The sequence below is a fragment of the Bidens hawaiensis genome, unplaced genomic scaffold (genome assembly GCF_021521415.1).
Source record: "Bidens hawaiensis isolate Kalapana, Puna unplaced genomic scaffold, B.hawaiensis_p1.1 tig00000820_1, whole genome shotgun sequence".
In the NCBI taxonomy this organism is placed as follows: domain Eukaryota; kingdom Viridiplantae; phylum Streptophyta; class Magnoliopsida; order Asterales; family Asteraceae; genus Bidens; species Bidens hawaiensis.
The window spans coordinates 2,043,608-2,066,018 of record NW_027491048.1 but is presented as its reverse complement, the minus strand read 5'-3'; the positions used below and the strand labels follow the sequence as shown (position 1 = coordinate 2,066,018).

General features: G+C 34.6%; 2 protein-coding genes and 1 pseudogene across 3 annotated transcripts; 1 reads left to right on the top strand and 2 right to left on the bottom strand.

Moving 5' to 3' along the window:
• Window positions 1-5,006: 5,006 nt before the first annotated feature.
• LOC143539852 (cytochrome P450 76T24-like) lies at window positions 5,007-10,952 on the top strand (annotated as a pseudogene). Its single transcript, XR_013136502.1, has 4 exons — window positions 5,007-5,565; window positions 6,525-6,974; window positions 7,140-7,483; window positions 10,531-10,952. The product of XR_013136502.1 is annotated as a cytochrome P450 76T24-like (transcript).
• A 3,646-nt stretch (window positions 10,953-14,598) lies between these two features.
• LOC143539843 (photosystem II stability/assembly factor HCF136, chloroplastic-like) lies at window positions 14,599-18,435 on the bottom strand. Its single transcript, XM_077033045.1, has 9 exons — window positions 18,017-18,435; window positions 16,669-16,904; window positions 16,387-16,517; window positions 16,128-16,260; window positions 15,933-16,055; window positions 15,766-15,840; window positions 15,538-15,653; window positions 15,346-15,419; window positions 14,599-14,893 (listed from the first exon to the last, which is right to left on the bottom strand). Exons 1-8 carry the CDS (start codon window positions 18,330-18,332, stop codon window positions 15,353-15,355), a joined length of 1,197 nt encoding a protein of 398 aa, XP_076889160.1. The 5' UTR covers window positions 18,333-18,435; the 3' UTR covers window positions 14,599-14,893; window positions 15,346-15,352.
• Window positions 18,436-19,684: 1,249 nt separating this feature from the next.
• Window positions 19,685-22,056, bottom strand: LOC143539832 (uncharacterized). Its single transcript, XM_077033036.1, has 3 exons — window positions 21,872-22,056; window positions 20,788-20,927; window positions 19,685-20,684 (listed from the first exon to the last, which is right to left on the bottom strand). Exons 1-3 carry the CDS (start codon window positions 22,019-22,021, stop codon window positions 19,994-19,996), a joined length of 981 nt encoding a protein of 326 aa, XP_076889151.1. The 5' UTR covers window positions 22,022-22,056; the 3' UTR covers window positions 19,685-19,993.
• Between the last annotated feature and the right edge of the window lie 355 nt (window positions 22,057-22,411).

Genomic DNA, 22,411 nt, shown 5'->3' with positions numbered 1-22,411 from the left:
ATGATGTGTGATATATATATATATATATATAGAGAGAGAGAGAGAGAGAGAGAGAAGTTATATATAATTCTATACATACATATAATTATATACATATATGGTTGGATACACGTTGATGATACAGAATCCATGTTAGAGGTTCTCACGTTGTATTAAGTAGTTCATCCTTATGATTGCCAGATAGAGAATCTAGGTTTGACTAAATATTAAATATTATTATACATATTTGAGTATTTGACTAAAGTTTAGATATAATGTTATATTATTGTTTTTGTTAAGAGAGATTTTGATTGACCATGCAAAATTGCAAACTTCTGATGGTTGGTATGACTTTAAATATATATATATTTTTTAGGGAATATGATTGTTACGTGCAATATGGAATGATTTTTAAACATGGCAAATCTCATCATTTATTGTAACAACTTCTTTTAATTCTATATAATTAAATCTATAATAATAATTAAGACAAGATGTTGGCCAAAAGTACGTTTCTTGTATATTAGAATGTAATTATATTAATTTTCATCGGTTTTCTTATCTAGAGTACGAACTTATAAATAGGATGATGTGTAAGTATTAACTTTTGTGGTTTCAGGTTGTTATAATTGAATTATATCAACTTGTTAAAACAATGAGTTTAACATGTTCATACGTTATTTTTTTTGATTAACAGGTTTTTCTTTTTATTCAAAATTGCTCATTTGACATTTATTTATTTAAAATGGCTTTTGGTCTAGTGATACCAATGTACTGTAGTTGCATGTATTGAATTACCTAATAATTCTTCATACGAGATTATTTTTTTTTAATTTTCGGGCCTCTGGGATGATCAGGCCTAAGTCGGTTGACTTCCCTGTCTTCCCATCCTAGACGACCCTGCTTCATATGTTGAGCTTGTGTTCAACAATCTCCATTCACCTACACCTTTTCAATTTCTATACCCATAAATAGGGTAGGGTTGTATACGAACCGTAAATGATGTCATGCTTATGTTGTGTAGGAAACATGGTTATTGTGCAGGGGTGAAGATATCTTTGTGTTTTGTATATGATTTGTTGTGTAGGGGACCATTTTACCGGTGTAATGGACTGGATTAGTTTTGTAGGGTAATTTTATTAGTTGTGTAGGAGAACTTGGTACACCGTGTAAGGTAAATTTGTTAGTTGTGTAGGGGAACTTGGTATGTTATGTATGGGAATTTAATATTGATTTTGTTATTGAACATGGTTAGTGGTGTAGGTTGAGACACACACACACACATACACACACACACACACACACATATATATATATATATATATATATATATATATATATATATATATATATATATATATATATAGAAAATGGTTCAAATAAAAAATAATTGTTTTATGAGAAGTGTGAGAAGACTTTAAAAAAATACACCACCTAAATCGGACACTATACCATGCAAATAGGAAACCATACAACTTTTAGAAAACTACAAATCTCAACCACTAGATCCTAGATCCAAGGGTATGTACATCTATTCTTATGCTTCTCACAAAACTATTGTTCTTTACGTTAACTCCCCCCCCCACACATATATTTATATATACTAGCTGGGTGCCCGCGCAATGCAGCAGAGCGCACACGCAACTTTACATTGAACGCATGGTCCATGTCGGTACATACGTCACCTGATGACAGTGCGCACGTAGCCTAAAATTGGCGCGTAACTCGTGTAAAGCCAGTTGCGTGTAATCGAAGATTGAACACGCGTAACCAGACGAGAATGCACGTTATCAACATTAAAACATGCTTAACCAACACCATGCGTGTAACTCATGGCGATTAACAGTGTAGGGTGCTGGGCTGATCGTTTACCAAGATCGGGTTATGTGCGTTACGTTGTGCTGGACTTCATTGGCCGCACTACATGTAAACAACGGTATTTGTGTAACTTGTAACGAAAATAACAAGGAAAATCTGAAATATACAGTAATTTGGAATAAATCATTTTTTTAAACCAACCCGTTTTGGCCCCAAACCCATTCTGATTCAACAACGTTCTGACATGGCCCCTCAAGACTCGAACCCGAACCAAATTAACCATTATTATAACGACTCATTCCGATCCTAATGTATTTTTATAAATGACCCAAGCTCGCCTGACTCGACCTATTACCCTGTTTTAAATGGTAAGCGCGTAACATGCTAACTTTTTAAAATTAAAAAAACTATAGCAATATCATAATCAAATTAAAGAGAATAAAATGCTCGTTTTTATGATGTATTTTTTTAAAGAATTTTAACGTGTGAAAAAATTATGACAGTTAAAAAAAGTGTGGGGTAGTTAGTTAGTTTTGAATTAGGGGCCATATGTGTAATTATTATTAAACTTTACAAAAAGGTAGTGAAGTTGAGGGACTAAAGTTTTAAATACATTTTGAAAGAATGAAAGTTACGTAACATATTTGTGAGTAAAGACTTACTACCCTAATTTTTAAATTTTTGATGCATTATATGTTGTATATAAAGCAATGGGTTTGGTAACTCTTAAAATTTAATAGGTCCCTAACTCATGCTTTATATATAGTATAGATATGTATATATTTGAGTCTTCATAGTCGTCGGTTAGTTCGGAAAACGTAAATATATTTAACCAAATTCATAGGTTCAAACACGTGTCAAAGTCGTTTACGAGACTAAAATATTGTTTTTTTTTGAAAAAATTATGTTTCCGTTAAAGTTTATAGGGTGATGTTTAGAACTTTTTTATACAAACATATGTGTTTAGTTTTTCAAAAAATTTTAACAAATACAAATTATTAAGCAAAGATTATTAATATACATAATTATATTAAAAAGAAAAAGGGAGGAAGATATTGGTGAAATGGTTGGGGGGAATTCCCCTAAAACTTTCAACAATTCACCAAACACAAATAGTGGGGGTGGTGTTCCCCAGTTCACCAATAGTCCAATATGCCACATAGGACATAGCCTAAGGGGCTGTTTGGTAGCCTCTTAATGATTCTTAATGGCTCATATCCTCTTAATGGTTAAGAGGTTATGAATCATTAAGAGATAGCCTCTTAATAACTGTTAAGAGGCTACCAAACAACCCCTAAATTAAAGAAACGAGTTAGAACATGCCTAAGACATCCTTATATAATGACACTTTTCGCCCAAGCCATATCTTTGTGGACAGCTCAGGCGCTCAAAACGGGTATGATGCTTCTCTTATTTTCTCTACAAGTAAGACTTTACCCTTTGTGTGTAAATGAAGCTTTTATCTGTTGAACAATATAGACTATCCTCACTCAACCACGTGTTACAATTGACATTGACTTTTGTGTTCAGTGCACACAAACTTTGACCTCTAATGTTGACGTCCTATCACTAGTTGCTTTCGACCATTTTACTATTTGAACATATTAGTGGTTGAAGTTTTTTTTCCTTTTGTGGTAGACCCACCTAAGCCTTCAATTTCCTATAGTAATGTTAATAATTGTCACACAATCAATGTCAATGCATGTGAGAGAAAAATAATGATATTATTTGATTCATGAGTGTTAGAAACATATTTTATTGATTAAAAATAAAAATAAATAAGTTAGTAAAACGTGATTTGCCTTTAACATGGTGTTGCTCGGAAAAAGTGGACATGGTTTGACAAGACCTGAAGGCTATAGTGACGAATGGCGTGAACAAACAGCGATTAAGAGGATGATTGTTGGGTTCATCGAGTGTGTTCACGGTTGATGGGTTCACAGGTATGAAGAAACCGATTGCAGGCAAACATGGCTTGTTAAACAATGCATGGAGCTGTTTTGATTTTATTATTTAACCAAGGTACATGTTTATTTTTAGTTACACCTATGATTTATGCACAAAGTTTAGGATAATAAGTCATGGTAAGTTTTGTTGGTTAGTGTTACCTTTTATTGACGGATCCAGATTTTTTTCCTATTGATTCATTTTTTTACGTTGTTCAAATTTTGCATAATCAAACGTAAAATTTTTCGGTTTAGATCGAAAAATGTTATATAATACAATATCATAATAAAACAATATGTTAATATAAAAAACACATAATATAATAAAACTATAAGATCCTTAAAAATTAGGGATAAAAAAGAATTACAATAAATGAGTTGTGGAGACGTGAAACACTCTTTCTTTTAGCTAATATTGAAAACTCCAACTAATAACAAAGTAATGATTTATTTAAAAGAGTAAAGAAAAAAAGAGTTTACAAAATTGGTATTAAATAGGCTGAACTTATTAAAGACCTTTCAAGATTGAAAGGGTTTTAGCTAGTCTATCACTACACCATTTTAAACCTTTTGTTATTAGTTTATTTGAAAAATTGGTTTTTATTGGTCTAAATTATTGTCTTTTGGTCATTACCGATCTTAACTAACGAATTGGTCACTGATTGTCCCAACTTTTAATGTATTTGTTTCTAACGGTCCGCGACTAACAGAATTCTAACGCCGATAGTTTCAGGTCACCAGAAAATCGTTTTTGGCCGGGAAAGTCAATTTTGTTGCTGGAAAACACCACCTAAACACCGCCACAACCACCAATTGACTCACCGCCAACCAACCACCATCACTTAAGCACCATCAACTTATTCCGACGATGGTCTAGGGTTCCGGCGACCTCAATAATTGAGGCTTTTACTAGAAAAATGTCCCTAAAGGTACGATACAAAGTTACCATGATGTTTGGGACAAAATTATTGAGTTTTCGGGAAAAAATGTGTGTTTCCTGCCAAAAACGTTTTTTCCGGCGACCTGAAATAACGGCGGTAGAATTCTGTTAGTCGCGAACCGTTAGAAACAAATATATTAAAAGTTGGGACCGTCAGCAGCCAATTCATTAGTTGAGACCGACAGTGACCAAAAGACGATAATTGGGACTAATAAAAACTAATTTTCCAGTTTATTTTTAAAACTCTTACAGGTTTTAACATAAAATTTTATACGGATTCTTGTGAACCCGATGAACCCATATTAGATCCGCCCATGGGGTCCTTTTCTTTACTTTTTAGGGTTGGTTTCGCTGTTTCGTTATGATCTACATTTAGTTGGCCATATATTCTCCAAGTGTTAATCATAAAACACGTACCATTTTCCTTGCAAAAACATGGATAATACAACCTTCTTTCTTATGCTACTATTCCTCATAACCTTCATCTATGTTGTCACAATCTCCAGCCATCGTAACCCGCGGCTTCCACCAGGGCCTTACCCTTATCCGATCATCGGAAACCTCTTAAAACTAAGCAACAAGCCCCATCACTCTCTAGCCGCACTCTCTAAACGTTACGGTCCTCTAATGTCACTTAAGCTCGGAAGTATAACAACAATAGTCATTTAATCACCCGACATGGCTAAAGAATTCTGTAACAAACATGACCAATCATTCTCTAGCCGATCAGTCCCGGATATAGCCTGTGTGAAGGATCACCAAGCACACTCTATAGTTTTCCTCCCGGTTGGAGATCAATGGAGAAAATTACGAAGAATTACTCAGGAATCCTTGTTCTCTAGGCAACGACTGGATGGCAGCGAACAAGTACGCATACAAAAGGTACGCATAAGTCGGATGGTGGTGGACTCAGAAAATTTTCTTTTTTTAGTATTTTTTTTTCTCATTAAATTTAAAACGATTACAATAAAGTGACCGAAAAACAAACTTTCCTGTGAGATTTAAAGCCACTGAAGACCTATCGAATTTGCAGCTCATAAACTATGCATTATGAGATTCATTTATTTATTTGTTATTTATGTTTTTATTTTATTTATTCTTCAAGTTTTTTTATTTATAATTTTTTATTCCACGTACTTAATTAAATTTGATTATGTATTTATTTATTTTTCGAGTACTAAATGTTAAATTGTTGCAATATTTTATTTATATATTTTACGCTTATTAACATTTTACTATTATTTATTTAATAATAATATTATTATTTTATTTATCTATTTATTATTATGACCACTACTATTACCTATTTATTTATTGTATTTATATGTCTTTTCTCATAATATGTTCTCTTTTATATTGTTTTAGACGTCTCTTTAAAAGCAACCTCTTCATCTTTAACGACAAAGATATGGTTTTGAAATTTTTACTCGATATGATGGTTATTGTACGCTTTACTATAATTTCGAAAATCAATGGGGCACGTAACTCGTTCGCTTTAAGGTGGGTCCGCCCTTGGAATCAAATAGCATATATTTAAGTTTTAATACCCTTTTGTTGGTCATAGACACGACTAGTTTGAATATTATGATACTGATAATTTTTATTTCTCATTAGCTGATTAGCTGGTCAATTAGATTAATTATAGTCCTTTTATTTTTTTCTTCAAAAAATTCCAATTTTTGGTTATTCAATACAAAATACTATTCACTAATTTATTTTTTTTTTTCAACTCTTTTGAATTGTTTTAGTTATGACATTTGATTCTCTCTTATATATTGATACAAATTACAAATGCAAATATCTATAGTGCCCTTTTGACATTTGATTATACATACTTGCAGGTAGAGCAACTTGTTGAACATGTTAGTCAATGTTCAATGAATGAAAAACCTATAAATATAGGTGAAGTTGCATTTATCACAATTCTAAACATTTAATCAAACATGTTATTCTCTATGGATTTCTCACAATATGATTCAAAGTCATCACAAGAAATCAGAGAGGTAACTTTGGGTTTGATGGAAGGCGGCGGGAAGCCTAATATAGCAGACTTTTTTCCGATACTCAGATCCCTCGATCCACAACGCATAGCAAAAGAAGCAAAATTTTATTTTGACAAGTTATATGCTATTTTCGATAGCATCATTGATAAAGGATTGCAAAGAAGAGAGACTTCGACGTTGCGCGATAATGATATATCAACAAAAAATGATGTTTTGGAGTTGTTGCTTGATATCAACTTCAAAGATGGGACCGAAATGAGTATAATTGACATGAAACATTTGTTCACGGTAAGTAGATACTCGTACTTAACAAGCTAGTGTGGTAATAGGTTTTGCGAGATAAAATGGTAATTTCATAAAATGTGTTATATAAGTTATGAAAATCCCGAAATTAGTTATTCGTAACTTGTATGAATATTATATCTACTATAACCATTTGCTACGTTAATGTAGAATTTGTTTCTTGGTGGAACTGATACGGTATCAACCACATTGGAATGGGCGATGACTGAACTCATTCGTAACCCAAATAAAATGGAGACAACTCGATTGGAGCTTATGAAACACATGCATAATAATGACAAAACTTTAAACGAACGTGATATCATTCAACTACCTTACTTACAAGCGGTCATAAAAGAAACTCTTCGGCTACATCCTCCCACCCCTTTTCTTATACCTCACCAAGCCATACATGACGTAGAAGTTAAAGGCTTCTTAGTCCCTAAAAATGCACAAATCCTCTGTAATATTTGGGCAATTGGCCGAGACCCAAAAGTTTGGTCCAACCCACACGTGTTGTAACACCCCAACCCGGAGCAGGCTAACGTGTTACTATTACAGATATCAAATCAACGCCACAATCCAAAATACAACAAAAATTAATGCAACCTACGTCATATTATTAAACAAAATGAATTAACTTTTAGAAGCTTGAACTTCATTTTTTATCTCTCATCACTAAATTCCCAGAATCCCGGATTACCTGAAAACAAAATAAGAAAAACAAAACAAGAAAACACGGCTGAGCCAAAAATTGCCCAGTAACGGAAAGAACAATAGTATAGGTAAGGACAGACGTAAGAGAATAAATAAACGAACTTCAATTCAAACTCGAAACCAACCCTTTTTACCTAAACATATACTTAATAAAATTCGGATGTATGATCCGACACTTGGCCAGAACATGGTCAAACGCATGCGGAAATATATCAGAACTATAACAAAAACACCCAGAGCCAGAAACATATAACTTGTAACATATAATGTGTGACGTGTAACATATAACGTGTAACATTTAACTGAACTATAATTAAATGCGAAACATAATCCGATACACGATCGGGACGTAATCTGAATATACTCAAATTTAATCAAATGCATATACACATATCAAAACGGACCAGAAATATAGCAAAACAAAATATAATTACTAAAATACACGACGATGATGTTAAAATAAATAGGTCGTGTAATACGGAAGCACCCAGAGCCTAAACAGAGGGGTACACAGCTAGCTAGTCCATGCACCAAGGAGACGGTGTGGGTGGCGTGCACACATTGTTCCATCTCAAACAGAAGTCAGGAGTCAGGAGTCAGGAGTCGGAGCTAAGATCGATCTATACGCCTCTAAGTGGCCAAGGTACTACATGAGTACTTTCAGAGACGCCGTGAACTTTGATTACGCACTGTCACGATAAGTGCCATGTCAGGAGTCAGGAGTCAGGAGTCGGAGCTAAGATCGATCTATACGCCTCTAAGTGGCCAAGGTACTACATGAGTACTTTCAGAGACGCCGTGAACTTTGATTACGCACTGTCACGATAAGTGCCATGTCGTTGACGCCCCAACGACAAGTCAGAAATGCTCGGGTAACAGAGTACTGAACTAAAGTCGTATAACTAAAAGATATTTAAACAGGAACATGCAATAATGAATTCAAAATATATATAACCTATTGCATGCTATAAAATTAATATAACCATATCACACGAATAAACCGAACTAGATAACAAAAATCCGCACTACGAAGTGACGGACATCGAATATAAAATGGACTAGAACCCATACTATGAGTGAAGAAAAACAGAATCCGTACTACGAAGTAACGGAATATAAATAATACTAAGAGGAAACAAAGACGGAAACCGTACTACGAAGTAACAAATATATTAATACTAAGAAGAAACAAAAACAGAATCCGTACCTTATAAGCGGAATAGTGTTAATCGTAAAAAGACTTAAGCTTGATTAAACGTCACGAGAACCTTCGTTGGAGGTAGAAGCGTGGACGCAGCGTTGGTTCGTTCCGGTGGCAGTGACTATGGCACTTGTGATTCTAGTGTAGGTGGCGTAACTCGAAAGAGGAGGAAACGCGGTGTCGGTGATTCCTTGCAACCATTGACGCGACCGAGGTTGTGGCGGTTGTTTCCGAAAGCGATCGTTAGCGGTCGCGGTGGTTTCCGTTAGAAAGTTTCCAGCAAAGGTGACACGTTTCGTGACGATTTGTAGGGGCGGCGATGGTTGTTGTGAATACGACAGAGAGATTATGATTTTGATTTTGTTTATATAAAGGTTGTTTATTATATTTAAACGAATTGAACACCTTCAATTTCACGATAACTGATAGTTTGTTGAGATAAGCCAAACGAATTTTTTTACCTACAGAGAGTTACGAATAACTTTGTTTAAAATTCAAAATCAAAATTTCATATTTTATTGTAACTTAGATCATGTTATTTCATTCGGGTATGCTTACAATTCAGATACTATTTATCTGTTATATAATAAAAGATGTACATGCACACAAATATTAAACAATAATAATTCTTTTCACAATTCCTTATTCATTTTGAATTTTATATCACACACAGTTAACTTCCGAAAACAATGACAACAACATTTAGCTAATATAACAAACAAAATTCAGATCTATATATGGCTATTATGGTGAGCCATGGGTCTCTGATTAGTATCTTAAATATAAACATGTTTTAGCTTGAAAAAGGTTTACCTTCATATTGCAACCCGGTGAACTAATTAGTGAAGTTTGTTTTCAAAGTTTGTTGAACATATATGTTAATCTCGTCTCGTTAAACCCCAGATTTTAAACCCGTAATTCAAATCTGAAACGAGCGAGAAAGATAAAAAAAATAGCGGAATCGATCATGTATTAGGCTGTTACCTTCAAGGTGGGGGATTCACGGTGGCGGTACATAGCGGCTTAATGCGGAAACACGGAGAGCGGAGGCGAGCGGTGGTGCGTGACTACCAGCGGTGTCGGCGACTTCTCTGGCGGGTTGCAAGGGCTGCGGTGACTAGTTTCGGCACCAGCGAATCGCGCGGCCTTCCTTCCAACGACCAACAGCGCTGGCTATTGTTTGCGGCGAGTTGCAGGGCGGCGGCGGCAAAGAATATATGTTTAATTTTGAGTCAGATTAATGGTGACAAACAAAGAAGCAGCGAAGTTGCAGTTCTCCCAATCGTACACTAAAAGTTAACTTAAAATTTAAATTTATTTGATGATAACAATTGAGAATTCGAATATCGATCAAGAATTTAAAATATTTGTCACTCTAATATATCCATTTGTTTTATTATCCTTTCCTGTTTTAATTTATTTAAATACATATATTTATATTTTGAAAACCCCTTCAAAAATATATAAATCCACCAACAATCTACTTAATATTTATTCAATTAGATTATCATATCAATTTATTATTTATTATTTTATATTAAATATAATTTATATGTAAATCATGATTTTTCGTTTATTAACGGTTCATCGGTTTATCAATTTTCTAATAATCGACATTTATTATTTTATTGTTTCGAATTTTAGTATATTACACGTGTTCATGCCGGAGAGATTTTTGGAAGCTAAAATTGACTATAGAGGTCAAGATTTCAACTTTATAACATTAGGTACAGGGAGGAGGAGCTGTCCGGGATTGAATCTTGCTCATAGAGAGTTACACACAATATTGGCTTCTTTGGTTTACAACTTTGATTGGAAGCTCGAAGGAAATACAAGAGCACAAGACTTGGATATGGAAGAAAAGTTTGGGCTCTCGCTACCAAAAAATGTACCACTCGTGGCCATTCCGATTAAACTATGACCGTCTTTAAATCATTGTACTTGCGTCATATATTTGTTAATTTGGAACAAGTACGTTTTGTAATGTATTTGAATTTAAACCTATATATATATATATGTATGTTTTTTGTATATATTGTTTCAGAAATAAAATGCTATTAACATTACTGGATGCATAGACAAGTCGGCATGTAGCATTGCAAGATCACAAAAAGAGCATAGTCATATTTAAGCTAAACTATATTATATTAACTCATATAAATATACATATACATTTTTAGAATTAAGTTAAACTTATTTGATGTTGGAGTGTGACCATGAAAGATGTCATTGAAGAGCTTCTTCAGGTAAACATAAAAATAAATAAATAATGTCATAAATTTTATGATTTGCAAAACTGTTGAATTAGTACGGTGCATATTTTCAGGAGGATATATTGGATGAAACCGGCGAATATGTAAACATTCACAACAGGCCTGTTAGATAATGATTGAAAAATTATTATTATTTTTAAAATCATATATACTCACACTAATTATATATATATATATATATATTAATTGTGAAGGTCGGTGCTACTCACAAAGAGGTACTGTTCTACCGCTAACACATTTTGTGCGTCAGTAGTGATTACAGCCTTTCAACTTACCAAGTGCTTATACACGTGTCCTTCACTCCAAGAGAATTATGATATCAGGGTCGGGTTCAGATACATAGCCTTCTAAAACTAGGAAGTTTTAAGAAGTGTATCAAACGGACTCCAATTGAACTGAAACTAGCGACATTGAAACTGTCTTATTGAACTCTATGATATTTTATTTTCGCTTCTCGAATATTCTAGCTTGCAGATTTTAGAATTTTTATTCAGGTTAATGTCTTTATTTATCATTGTGTGTTTTGTTTATTACAAATTCAATGTCTTTTTTTTACGACATTGTATTATATTACTCAACATTATATTTTGTTCGACATTGTGTTATATTTTTTAAGTCACTGTATTATGTTTTGTGATATATTGTGTCTTTGTACCCTTCCTAAATTTAAGAGACTGTGTAGGATAATTTAACCATATGATATCATACTCGATAATTAAACTAATTATTTGTAAAGGGGTGATCATTGTTGGGTTATTCAAGTTAGAAACGGGTTGTAGAAACCATATTAGGCAAATGTGAGTTGTTAAAAATTAATTTATTTTCTTTCACGTGTATGCATGCAAAGTTTAGGAGAATAAGTTATAGTAAGGTTAGTTCGTTAATGGGTCCTTTATTTTTCTTGGTTGTTTTCATTATGAATGTTACATGTAGTTTGCTATATATTCTCCAAGTGTTAATTAGAAAAGCTGGAACCTTTAATTTGAAAGCAATTTCCTTGTGTGTAATATTCTCTAGCAAAATTGCATGGATAATGCTACCTTTCCTTTTTAACTTTCATCTATGTTTACACCATCTCCGGTCGTCGCAACCCATGGCTTCCACCGCGGCCTTACCCATTTTAGATCATAGGTAACCTCTTAAAACTCAACAACCCCATCGCTCTCTAGCTAGCCGCATTCTCTAAACTTTACGGTCCTTTAATGTTGCTTAAGCCTGGAAGTAAGAACAACAGTAGTCATTTCATCATCCGACATGGACAAAGAACTCTCACAAATATGACCAACAGTTGTCTGGCCGGTCGGTCCCCGAACAACCCGTGTGAAGAACCACCAAGAATACTTCATAGGTTGCTCCCAGAGGGAGATCAATGGCGAGAACTACGGAGAATTACTAAAGGAACTGTAAAACCCTGATTTTCAAAACCCTAAACTTAACGTTTGTACGAGTTATGAATACGGAATTTATGAAAAATAAATAGTTATTGAATCCTTAGTATCTAAAAAGAAAAATTGTAATAAACATAACTAAATTAGGGTCAGATTATTCTATAAAGGGTGTCAAATTTAAGAAAGATGAGAAAGATTTGTGACAAAAAAATAAAAAAAAAAGTTAATAAAAAAAATTATAACTCAAAATTTAGAAAAAAACCCCGAAAAAGTATAAGCAACAAAAATGTGTCCTCCATCTTCCTTGTTAAAAAAATGTTAAGGAAAAAAAGATCATTGAGTTTTTTGTTTATTTTCGTCATAGATTGTGTCTTTTATTCTTGATATTGTGTTATATTACTTAAAATTGTATTATATTTTGTTTGACACTGTGTTATATTGTGTCTTTGTTATTTATTATTGTGTTTTTTTATTTATTTCATCATTGTGTCTTTTTCTTGACGTTGTGTCGTTTTTATTTTTTCTAAAAAGCAAGACGGGAAAAAAATTTAGTTTTTTATTTATATTTTAAGTCATGTCTTTTTTTAATTATTTATGGTTTTTTATATAATCACAAATCTTTCTCACACTTTTTATTTTTGTCCATTTTAACCTTTTCCTTGTGTTTGAATTATTATTAAGTTTGTGTAACCTATAGAATAATATGAGTAAAGTGAGGATAAGTGTAAAGGAAACTTAAATCAAATAATATTTTCTAATTTTAGTAAATAGATAACAATAACAATAAATAAACCTTAGCTAATGTATGAGATTAATAACAGCATTTCACTCTTTTATTTCATTACATGTTTGTCTTCTTGTAATTATATCAATTTTTTCTTCAGTTTTATCTAGGTCTGTAATTGAACACAAACATACAGGAACACTATTAAACATAATTTACCTAACATACACGAATACAAATGAACATGATTGACCAAAAGTAAATAAACATGCATTTAGTGAACACAAACGAAAAGGTTCAATAGTTTACAATTCTTCCAAAAACACACATATGAATATAACTACTTATGTATCTATTAAAATTTAAACGAACATAAGTGTGTGTAAATAGCGAGCATAAATGAAGGAACTAAACGTGCCTTTTCGTTCATTCAAAATGAACTTCCTGCCGAATTGTTCTAGAGAACTCAGTTCATTTAGAGGCCTAGTTTTATCAAGTTAACTAACTTAAATCGCCAACTTCCTAGACATGGTAAGACTTGTATCATTTCACTTTGGTTGACTTGTGATCCGTTTAACCTGTTGTATATATGTTTCATTCATATGAATTATTTGTAGTGTTCGTAAATCTGATTTTAAATATTTCTTTCTCACAATATATAGAGGGTTGGATTAAATGAAAGTTATGATATCACGAACACAATTTGCGGCATGCTTTGCCTTTCATCTGACCCATTTGAACACATCATGTTGCGCCCCACGTAACATAATTTTATGAATATGCCTCTGGTGGAGCCGTAGGCATTTATATTTATAAGCCTCGTAACTCCATGGAGAAGCTAGTATTCTTCACATTTTCCTTGCCTTTGTACACCGCAATCACCCAATCAGCAAAGCTTGATACACAAGAATGTAAGTGCTTTCATTGATTACTTGTTTTTGGGTTGGGGTCAATGCTAGTTGTGTGCAGTGTATGCACCGAAAGAAACGGGGAAAAGATAGGTGTAGCGGAAAAGAAGGAATGGTGGTTGGATGTTTGCAGTGGCCAAGCCACCTTTGTCTTGTGTCATTGCTCTTTCGAGAGTAATACGGATATATACCACCTGCCATATTACTCACATGTATGTACTTTTTGGTAATGTTTCAAGCTAAATGTTTATGTATATATAGAAAATTGCATATACTTTTTGCTAGCTCATCATGAGTCCGAAACAATATAACTTATTTTCCAACAACATTTCATGAAGCTATCATGACATTTTAGACACACGAAACCTACAGAGTACAGAGTGATCATTTCTTTGACATGTAGTTCAACGAAAACCATCAAACCGTCCAACATGTGACTAAAAACTACCACACAGAAGAGTTCTACTGTCTTTGACATGTACTTTAACAAAAACCGAATAACCGCCCAACATCACCAAAACAAGATTATAGATGATGAAAGAAGAATTATTGTGTTGTTCTTGAATTCATTTACAAGGGTTTCACAAACAATCACAATTCGGGTTGCTCACTAAATACATCATAAATTCAATATAATGAACTTACTTTCTCCGTGGTACCCCATATATGTATGATACTTTCTTCGCTTTTACAAAATTACAAGTTGTGCAAAACCTGCATTAAGATTGAATAGTCAAGTTCTCTGTTAGCATGCTGGCCCGTTCGTGCCATCATCTCTAGAAGAGACAATTTCAACACTTTTATAGGTAAATGACTATATTTTATCTCAAACAAGTCAAAGGGGTAAATATTAAAAGATTAAATCAAATGGAAACAAGTCAGACGTGTTGAAATTCATTCAACTTGTAAATATTGTTTTCGTAATCATACAAGCATATCAACTGTTTATAGATTTTGAAATTGAAGACTAAAGTTTGAGGGTCAACCTTGACCTGTTTGACCAGCATTAAAAAGTACAGATTTTGACCCACTACCCGACTCGGTCACCAACCCATTTTGCCACATCCATTAATCTCCATAACTCCAATTTCGGTGTGTAGCTTTAAACACCCCAACCAACTAATGAAATCAAAACTAACAAACATAAGCGTTAATGTTTTGCATACCATGAAATCATCCAAGATACTTAAGCAAGACGCCATCATTTCCTAGCACGAATCCTTGTTTGTCATTGATAAACCTGCAAGAGATAGGTAAGATGATGATCAACATCAAAGATGTATATTGTAACAGATGATCGAGTTAAAAAAAATCAAGAATCATCACGTGTAAGATCAAAAAAGAGACTAAAAACTTACTTTACTGAGTAAAGATTGGCGGCAATATTATCAGCAGCTTTGTCACGACTCCATGACTTTCCACTATTCGTAGTTTTCAAAAGAACACCACTTCCTCCAGCTGCCCAAGCTTCTTCCTGTACATTCATATCACCAAAATCACAATTTCAGAACACAGAATTAGCTCAAATTAACTGCCAATTTTCATGTGTACAAACTAAACAAAAAAAGTTAACAAATGGTTATTACCTTTGATCTGTAACCAACATCAAGAATACCAAAACCACGACTCTGTACAGGAATTTCTTCAAACTCCTCGGTTATCTGGAAAATGAACGTTCAGTAACAAAGCGAATGCATTTATTGTATGAGTTATGTACTTATGTGAACAAGGGAATTATTGTACTTTTACATACCCCTGTGCCTTTGCTGAGATAAAGACCGCCACCACGTACAAGCAGCCAAAGTCCACCATCTGCTCTCCAACCCATGTTTTGGATTCTTCTTGCAACTGCCCTATTATGGGGTTGCCAGTATGGCTACAATTGTAGAAACTTAGAAGCAGTAAGGTTAAAATGGTCTTTTTATGTAGCATCGAGAACATGGCTAACCTGCCCTGGTTCCCAAGTGAGGTAGAAATTACCCCTACTGGAAACAGCAACATAATTTCCTTCAGGTGATCGATTCACAGTATTGAAAGTGCCCGTGTAGTAACTAGCACCACTAATACCACTAGAAACTGTTCTGCAGTTGAAACAGAGTTTAAATTGTTAGTTTGACCAAGATAGTACAACATCTTTGAGTTTATTTGAGGGTTAAAAACAAAGTAATCATATTGTTAACTAATCATTCTTATGAATAATAGATCACCTGTTAAGAGTAGCTGAAACAGTTTCTTGTACTGCAGCCTTCCAATTGTAACCTCTGTTGGCCGTAACATATATTGCACCTTCATCAGTTACCATCTCTGCACTGTTTTCTCCGGTTGCCTTTATATACACCTGCAAATTATTACCCAGAAAAAAATTAGAACTTATATATATACAAATTTACAGTATTGCCATCCTTGCTTCAAGAATCAAGATGAATGATAGTAACGGGTCAAATATATCAAAAGTCAAACCAAAGTGGAATAGCAAAGGTCTTTCTTACCATGTCTCCTGGGAGTTCAGCACTTAACGGTATACGCTCCCAACTGTCACCAGAGTCTGCTGTATGCAACAGAATTGCTGGTTTTCCAACAATCCATCCTTCTTTTCCCTTGAAACTTATAGCATTAAACCTGTAATTAAAATCTTCATCCTCAGCTGAAGATATTGAGCGAGACACCCACGTGTTGCCTCCGTCTTTCGTCTCTAAAAGAGTTTGTCTTGTCCCCAACAGAAAACCTACCACAAACAGCATCCAAATGCTCCTCAAAAAACAACCCAAACAAAAACTCTGATCATCATAAATTTGTTTACAAAACTTTTATGCAACTGTGTAATGATCACCATTAGAGTCGATCCGATATTAACTGATGGATTGCATCATTTCATGTTATTTTGATCCAGAAACCAAGATTTAATGTCAATTTGGGTAATAGTTTGACGATTTAGGTTAGTTAATTTCGTTAAATTGAACAAAATACTGTAGTTGATATCTTTACAAGAACAATAACATGTGATCAAATACTAAAAAGTGAAATGTTGTTACTAATCATCATCTTCCAAATAATTTCATAACATGAATCTGAAAATCCAAACCTGTGCAAAATCTCATATATTAGCTTCCATACTTAGAAGATATTATTTTATCTAAGTTTCCTTTATAATTATCCTCATTGTAATCATATAAATAAATAGTTAGGACCAGAAATACCTTGTTTACGTATCATTGGGAAGTGCATTAACATAAATACGGCAGTAAGAAGTGGCAATACAAAAGTATGTAAACTATAAAAACGAGTCAAAGTGGATTGTCCCGCACTAGCACTTCCGCGCAAAAAAAAAATAGTTAGGATTGCCAATGAACCAAACACTCATAAAGTTCAACAGGAACAATTTTTTTTTGTTCCTTTAATTAAACAAACGTACATGAGCACACATTTTGTTCGTTCGTTTAAATTCTAACGCATATATTCGTATAAGAATTAACATAAAAATGTGCTCGTTTGGTAGAATTATGACGGTTATATTATAATGCAAATATTCACCACCAATTTAGATGTGTCTTTGGATGACTTGTGATGTAATAGACTTGTTCGTTTGTGTTTATTAATTTACGATTGCTTATATTTGGTCAATTATTCGTGAAATGTTTGCTTAGTTTAGGTTTTAAACAAACGAACACGAAAAGAATTGTTTAATTATATTATGCTCGTGTTTGGTTGAAGTTAAACTATGTTCGTATTGGCTCAATTTGTTTACAGGCCTAAAACAATAATAATAATAATAATAATAATAATAATAATAATAATAATACACAATAACTAATTAATATGTAGTTGATAAATGCAAACCGTGTAACGGATCGTCAGGGACAAAAGCGATATCCAGAAGCACGACACCGGGATCAATCGGAAGCAAAACTCGTTCCCATTCCGAAAGCGAGTCAGCTTTCGCAATTGATGACGTCACACTGTCTAATCCGGAAACTGAAAGCACAGCCGCAGCAGCGGTGTCGACAATGAAGTCACGACGGTTAAGCGCAGAAGCTCTAATAGTGTTGTTGACGGTTCGATGAGGAGGTTGCTGTTGGAAGGTTCGAGAATGACGGTAATTGAAGAGTGAGTTTGGAAGAGACGAAGGGTTTAGTATGAATTTGGTAGTCGCCATTTGCGTATGGTTTCAGTTAGTTACTTGCTTATTTTGGAGTCTCTGCTTGCTGCCACGTCGTCTTATCCAGAAGCAGGATTCGAATTCTATTGTGAGTGGATAGAGTGAATTAAGAATGGTAAACAGATATTGGTTGTTGCTGGATAACCAACTAGGGGATGTAGCTCAGATGGTAGAGCGAGAGGTACGGGGATCGATACCCCGCATCTCCATAACTCTTTTTTTTTTTATCTTTTCTAATTCCTGTTTCAATGTGACCGGTTTATTATTATTTTTCTAATGTTGTAGATTGTAACATGAAACCGTCAATCTGGTTGGGGGCGTCAACCATGCCACGTCAGCGGGTAAGGGTAAGTGGTAACCCACAACATGCTCCCGTCACCAAACTTAAAGCCCTCATCTCGCTGTCTCGGTTACCCCCAAGAGGACTAAAAAGGATGGGGTCCACCCATTTAGCCAATCAATTTTTATTTTTATTTTTTTGCTTTTTTTAATATCTAATTAAACTGCAACGCGCTTGTTAAATGATTGGTTAGTTAAAGTCATTACCTACATGGTAGAGTATCAAGTGTTCTAGCCACTTATGATTATCACAAAACAAAAATAATCGGTTGTAAGTATTGTATAACATGTGATGTATTGCGGTTATTTGATGGTGTGGATTCGAGTTCTATTTAATATACACCCCAATGCCTTTTGTTATTGGTGCGAAATGACCTCTTGTCTGTCTCGCGTTGCTCCATATGGTACAGTTAGTGCTATCGTTGGTGTGGACGATGAAGTATGTTTTCTCACTACCAAAGTTGGTCAAACTAGTGGACAAGGTTTGCTTCAGTATATTTCAGCCACCGAGATGATCATGCAACATAAATAATGGGTATGTACTAGAGAAAATAAATTGAAAGAAAATATGTCAGGTGGTCATTAAGGATTGTACCATAGTATAAATTCGGACCGTTGTTTCATTTTAAATGTTTGTATTCAAGTTAAAATATCAAACCTGTGGTTACCAGCACAGGATCAGTATCTATGTACAATGAAGTATGTTTGTTGGTACAACTAGTGGACTAGGTTTCTTTTGGACCACTATCGGTTTAGATGATAAGATGAGCTTAGAATGTTAGTATAGATGTGGGGGTGGGGGGGGGGGGGGGGGTAATCGAACCGGCCCGAAAATCGAACTGAAACAAAACCAGTTTGAAACCAATTATGTAGAAATCGGTTTAGAACCAGTTTGTAATTCTCGCTACCGAAACCGGCCAAAACCGATCGTAAACCAGTCAAGAAACCAGTTTAAACCCGAACGAAACTAATCATAAACTGGTTTTGACTTTTGTTGACCAAACCGAAATGGTTTAGGGTTTGAAACCGGTCTGTGCACCTCATGCTATAGTGCTTCATGGTTGGTGTTTGGTCAAGTGCAGGCTGGCATAACCACTAATTTAAAAGGCTCAATTAGTGCCAAAAGAATATATATTCAACCTTTAACTACTGCTACTCTTTTAAGTGCCAAAAATTACAATGGTGCTACAAATTCTTTTATTTCCTATCACCAATTCTTTCTAGTTTCTCAAAATGACACCAATCCGAGAGCGTGGAAGACACATATAATCATAATTCAATATAAATAGAGACAAAAAATAAAGAACAAGGAAAATTTACTAATCACGAGCCGTCTTGTTCTTCCGTCCGCTTGTTGGCTTTGGCAACCCATCAAATAGTGGACTTGCTATGGCTGCTATAGACATGGCTTGAAGATCAGCAGTAAAATTTAGCCAAGAAACTGGCCAAACTGATGATGTAACCGGGCTGGTATTATTATTACTATTATTATTAGTCTCTGATGGTAAAAATGTTGGTGCACTTGAAGACTTCCTCACCCCACTAAAACCCTGAGCCACTGATGAATCTTTGGAACTTAATCCTAATGGAACCATGTCGGGTGCACCTGGTTCGAGTTCAGTAGTTGTATGGTTAGCCATATTAGGCTGCAATGCTGCAAAGTCTTCTGGGGTGCGGTTGTTAAGGTCCACTTCTGATTTACGCCTTCTAACCAACTTTTCAATGCTTTTATCAGCACCAGCAGCAACTTTATCTGTTTTAGAAATCTTGGAAAACCCGTTAGCTTCACTTTTTGACTTCCTGTGAAGACCAAGGGGCGTATTAGTCATTTCAAAACCTTCACCAACACGTTTCTGGTTATGCAATGGGAGACCGTAATAGTCTCTTAAGGAAGTGATGGATGATGAGATGTTTCTTTGCGGTGAAGATGATAATTTCAGTGGTTTAATTGGACTAAACGAATCAGTATATCTACGGTTGGGTGGTGGTGTTGTCTGGGAGGTTGTTTGTCTGCAAAAATTAAGTAACCATGATAAAGAATCTATATAAGCACATTAACACATTTAGCAAGAATATAACATTGATCAACAAGAAAGACGGAAAATGTAAATACCCTTGAGTATGATATCCATTTGAGTCATTTGATATTACGGGAGATGGTGGATGCCTCCCCGGTAATGGTATTTGAAGCGACTTTAGGGCAAACATTTGTAGATCGGTTGTAAGGCCATTCATCCTCTTGATGTCAGCCACCTATGATAGAAAATCGTATTACTAACAAATAAGGCTGCAAGTGAGCCAAACCCCTCTCACACTACTCAAGATCAGATCGACAAAAAAAGCTCAAAACAAGCCGAGCTTTTTCGAGCTCAAGCAGAGTCTCAAATAAGCTCGTTTAGTCATTGAGTTCGAGCTCGAGCCCTGTATGGGAAGCTTGTTTAGGTTCGTCAAGCCTTATTGAGCCTTGTGCGCTTTTTAGTTTTACCTCTTTTGGACTTCTATATATATTAATTCCACACTGCACAACTGAGCTCGAGCAGAGCCTTGGCGAGTTTAAGGTACTACACGAGCTCGAGCCGAGCTTAGGCTCGTTTTAGGTTTTTTCAAAATATATAAAATTATTCAATATGTATATAAATTAACTAAAATATATATATTCCGAGTCAAGCCCAAGCTTGAGAAAATGACTCATGAGCCGAGCTTAAGCTCGTTTAAGTTTTTTCCAAAAATATATATAAATAATAAAAATGTATAACAAATAATACACCGAGCCAAGCCCGAGCCTTAGAAATTGACTCACAAGCTGAGATAGAGCTTTAGAAAAAGAGCTCAAAACGAGCCAAGCCCGAGCCTTAGAAAACAACTCACAGGCCGAGCTAGAGCTTTAGAAAAAGAGCTCAAAACGAGCCGGAGCTCAAGATTGAGCTCTCGTAAGTCAAAAGGAGCCAAGCTCGAGCTCGGGCTTGGCTCATTAACACCCCACCCATACTAACAAAAGCAATTGATAAACATTATCACAATCTACACGAAACAATGAATGTATAACAGAAATCTAAACATCATTTACAACAGATAATGAACATATCAGATAGTAATAATAAAATTATAAAATCATAAACCTCAACATACTAATTCAACAAACTAACAAACAATAATAATAATAATAATAATAATAATAATAATAATAATAATAATACCTCAACACCATATTTAATAGCTACGCCGGCGAGTGTATCGTATCTGGTGACAGCGTGTACAATACAACCACCGACACCACTTGATTCACCACCGTTAGATGAATAATAATGTTGCATTCCGTTAATAATCTCCGATCTACTTAAAATCATATATCACAATAATTATATACGGCACATTAATATTAGCTGATCTTCGAGATCTGACTGTTGAATTGGATGAAGAGATTAGTGTTGCAGCTGCTGCTGAAGCGCCATTAACTAACTGTTACGGTCAAAATGAATTCACCGTTTATACTGGTCAGCTGAACAACGTACTGCTGATGCAGCACAAGGTACAACAGAATATTTGTTTGTTTGTTTGTTTGTTTGTTTGTTTAATCCGTTACTCGGTTTGCCAGCTCGGCTTAATTTCGCTAGACCGGCCGGTTTGACTATAATTAGTCGGTTCGGTGCATAACTCTACCGACACGGAAGATGATGGTTGTTATTCTGGTTTAAATAATGGAATGCGTGTGAACGAAAAATAAAAATAAAAATAAA

Bases quoted from the DNA above. Each gene is read 5' to 3' on its own strand.
- LOC143539843 (XM_077033045.1), bottom strand. From the start codon at position 18,332: ATGGCGACTACCAAATTCATACTAAACCCTTCGTCTCTTCCAAACTCA. The intron at 16,905-18,016 runs GTTTGCATTTAT...TGTTTGTGGTAG, and splicing joins CCCTGACGATCCGTTACACG to GTTTTCTGTTGGGGACAAGA. The intron at 16,261-16,386 runs GTGATCTATTAT...TTTCAACTGCAG, and splicing joins GTTTCAGCTACTCTTAACAG to AACAGTTTCTAGTGGTATTA.
- LOC143539832 (XM_077033036.1), bottom strand. From the start codon at position 22,021: ATGATTTTAAGTAGATCGGAGATTATTAACGGAATGCAACATTATTAT. The intron at 20,928-21,871 runs GTATTATTATTA...TTTCTATCATAG, and splicing joins CTATTAAATATGGTGTTGAG to GTGGCTGACATCAAGAGGAT. The intron at 20,685-20,787 runs GTATTTACATTT...TAATTTTTGCAG, and splicing joins AATGGATATCATACTCAAGG to ACAAACAACCTCCCAGACAA.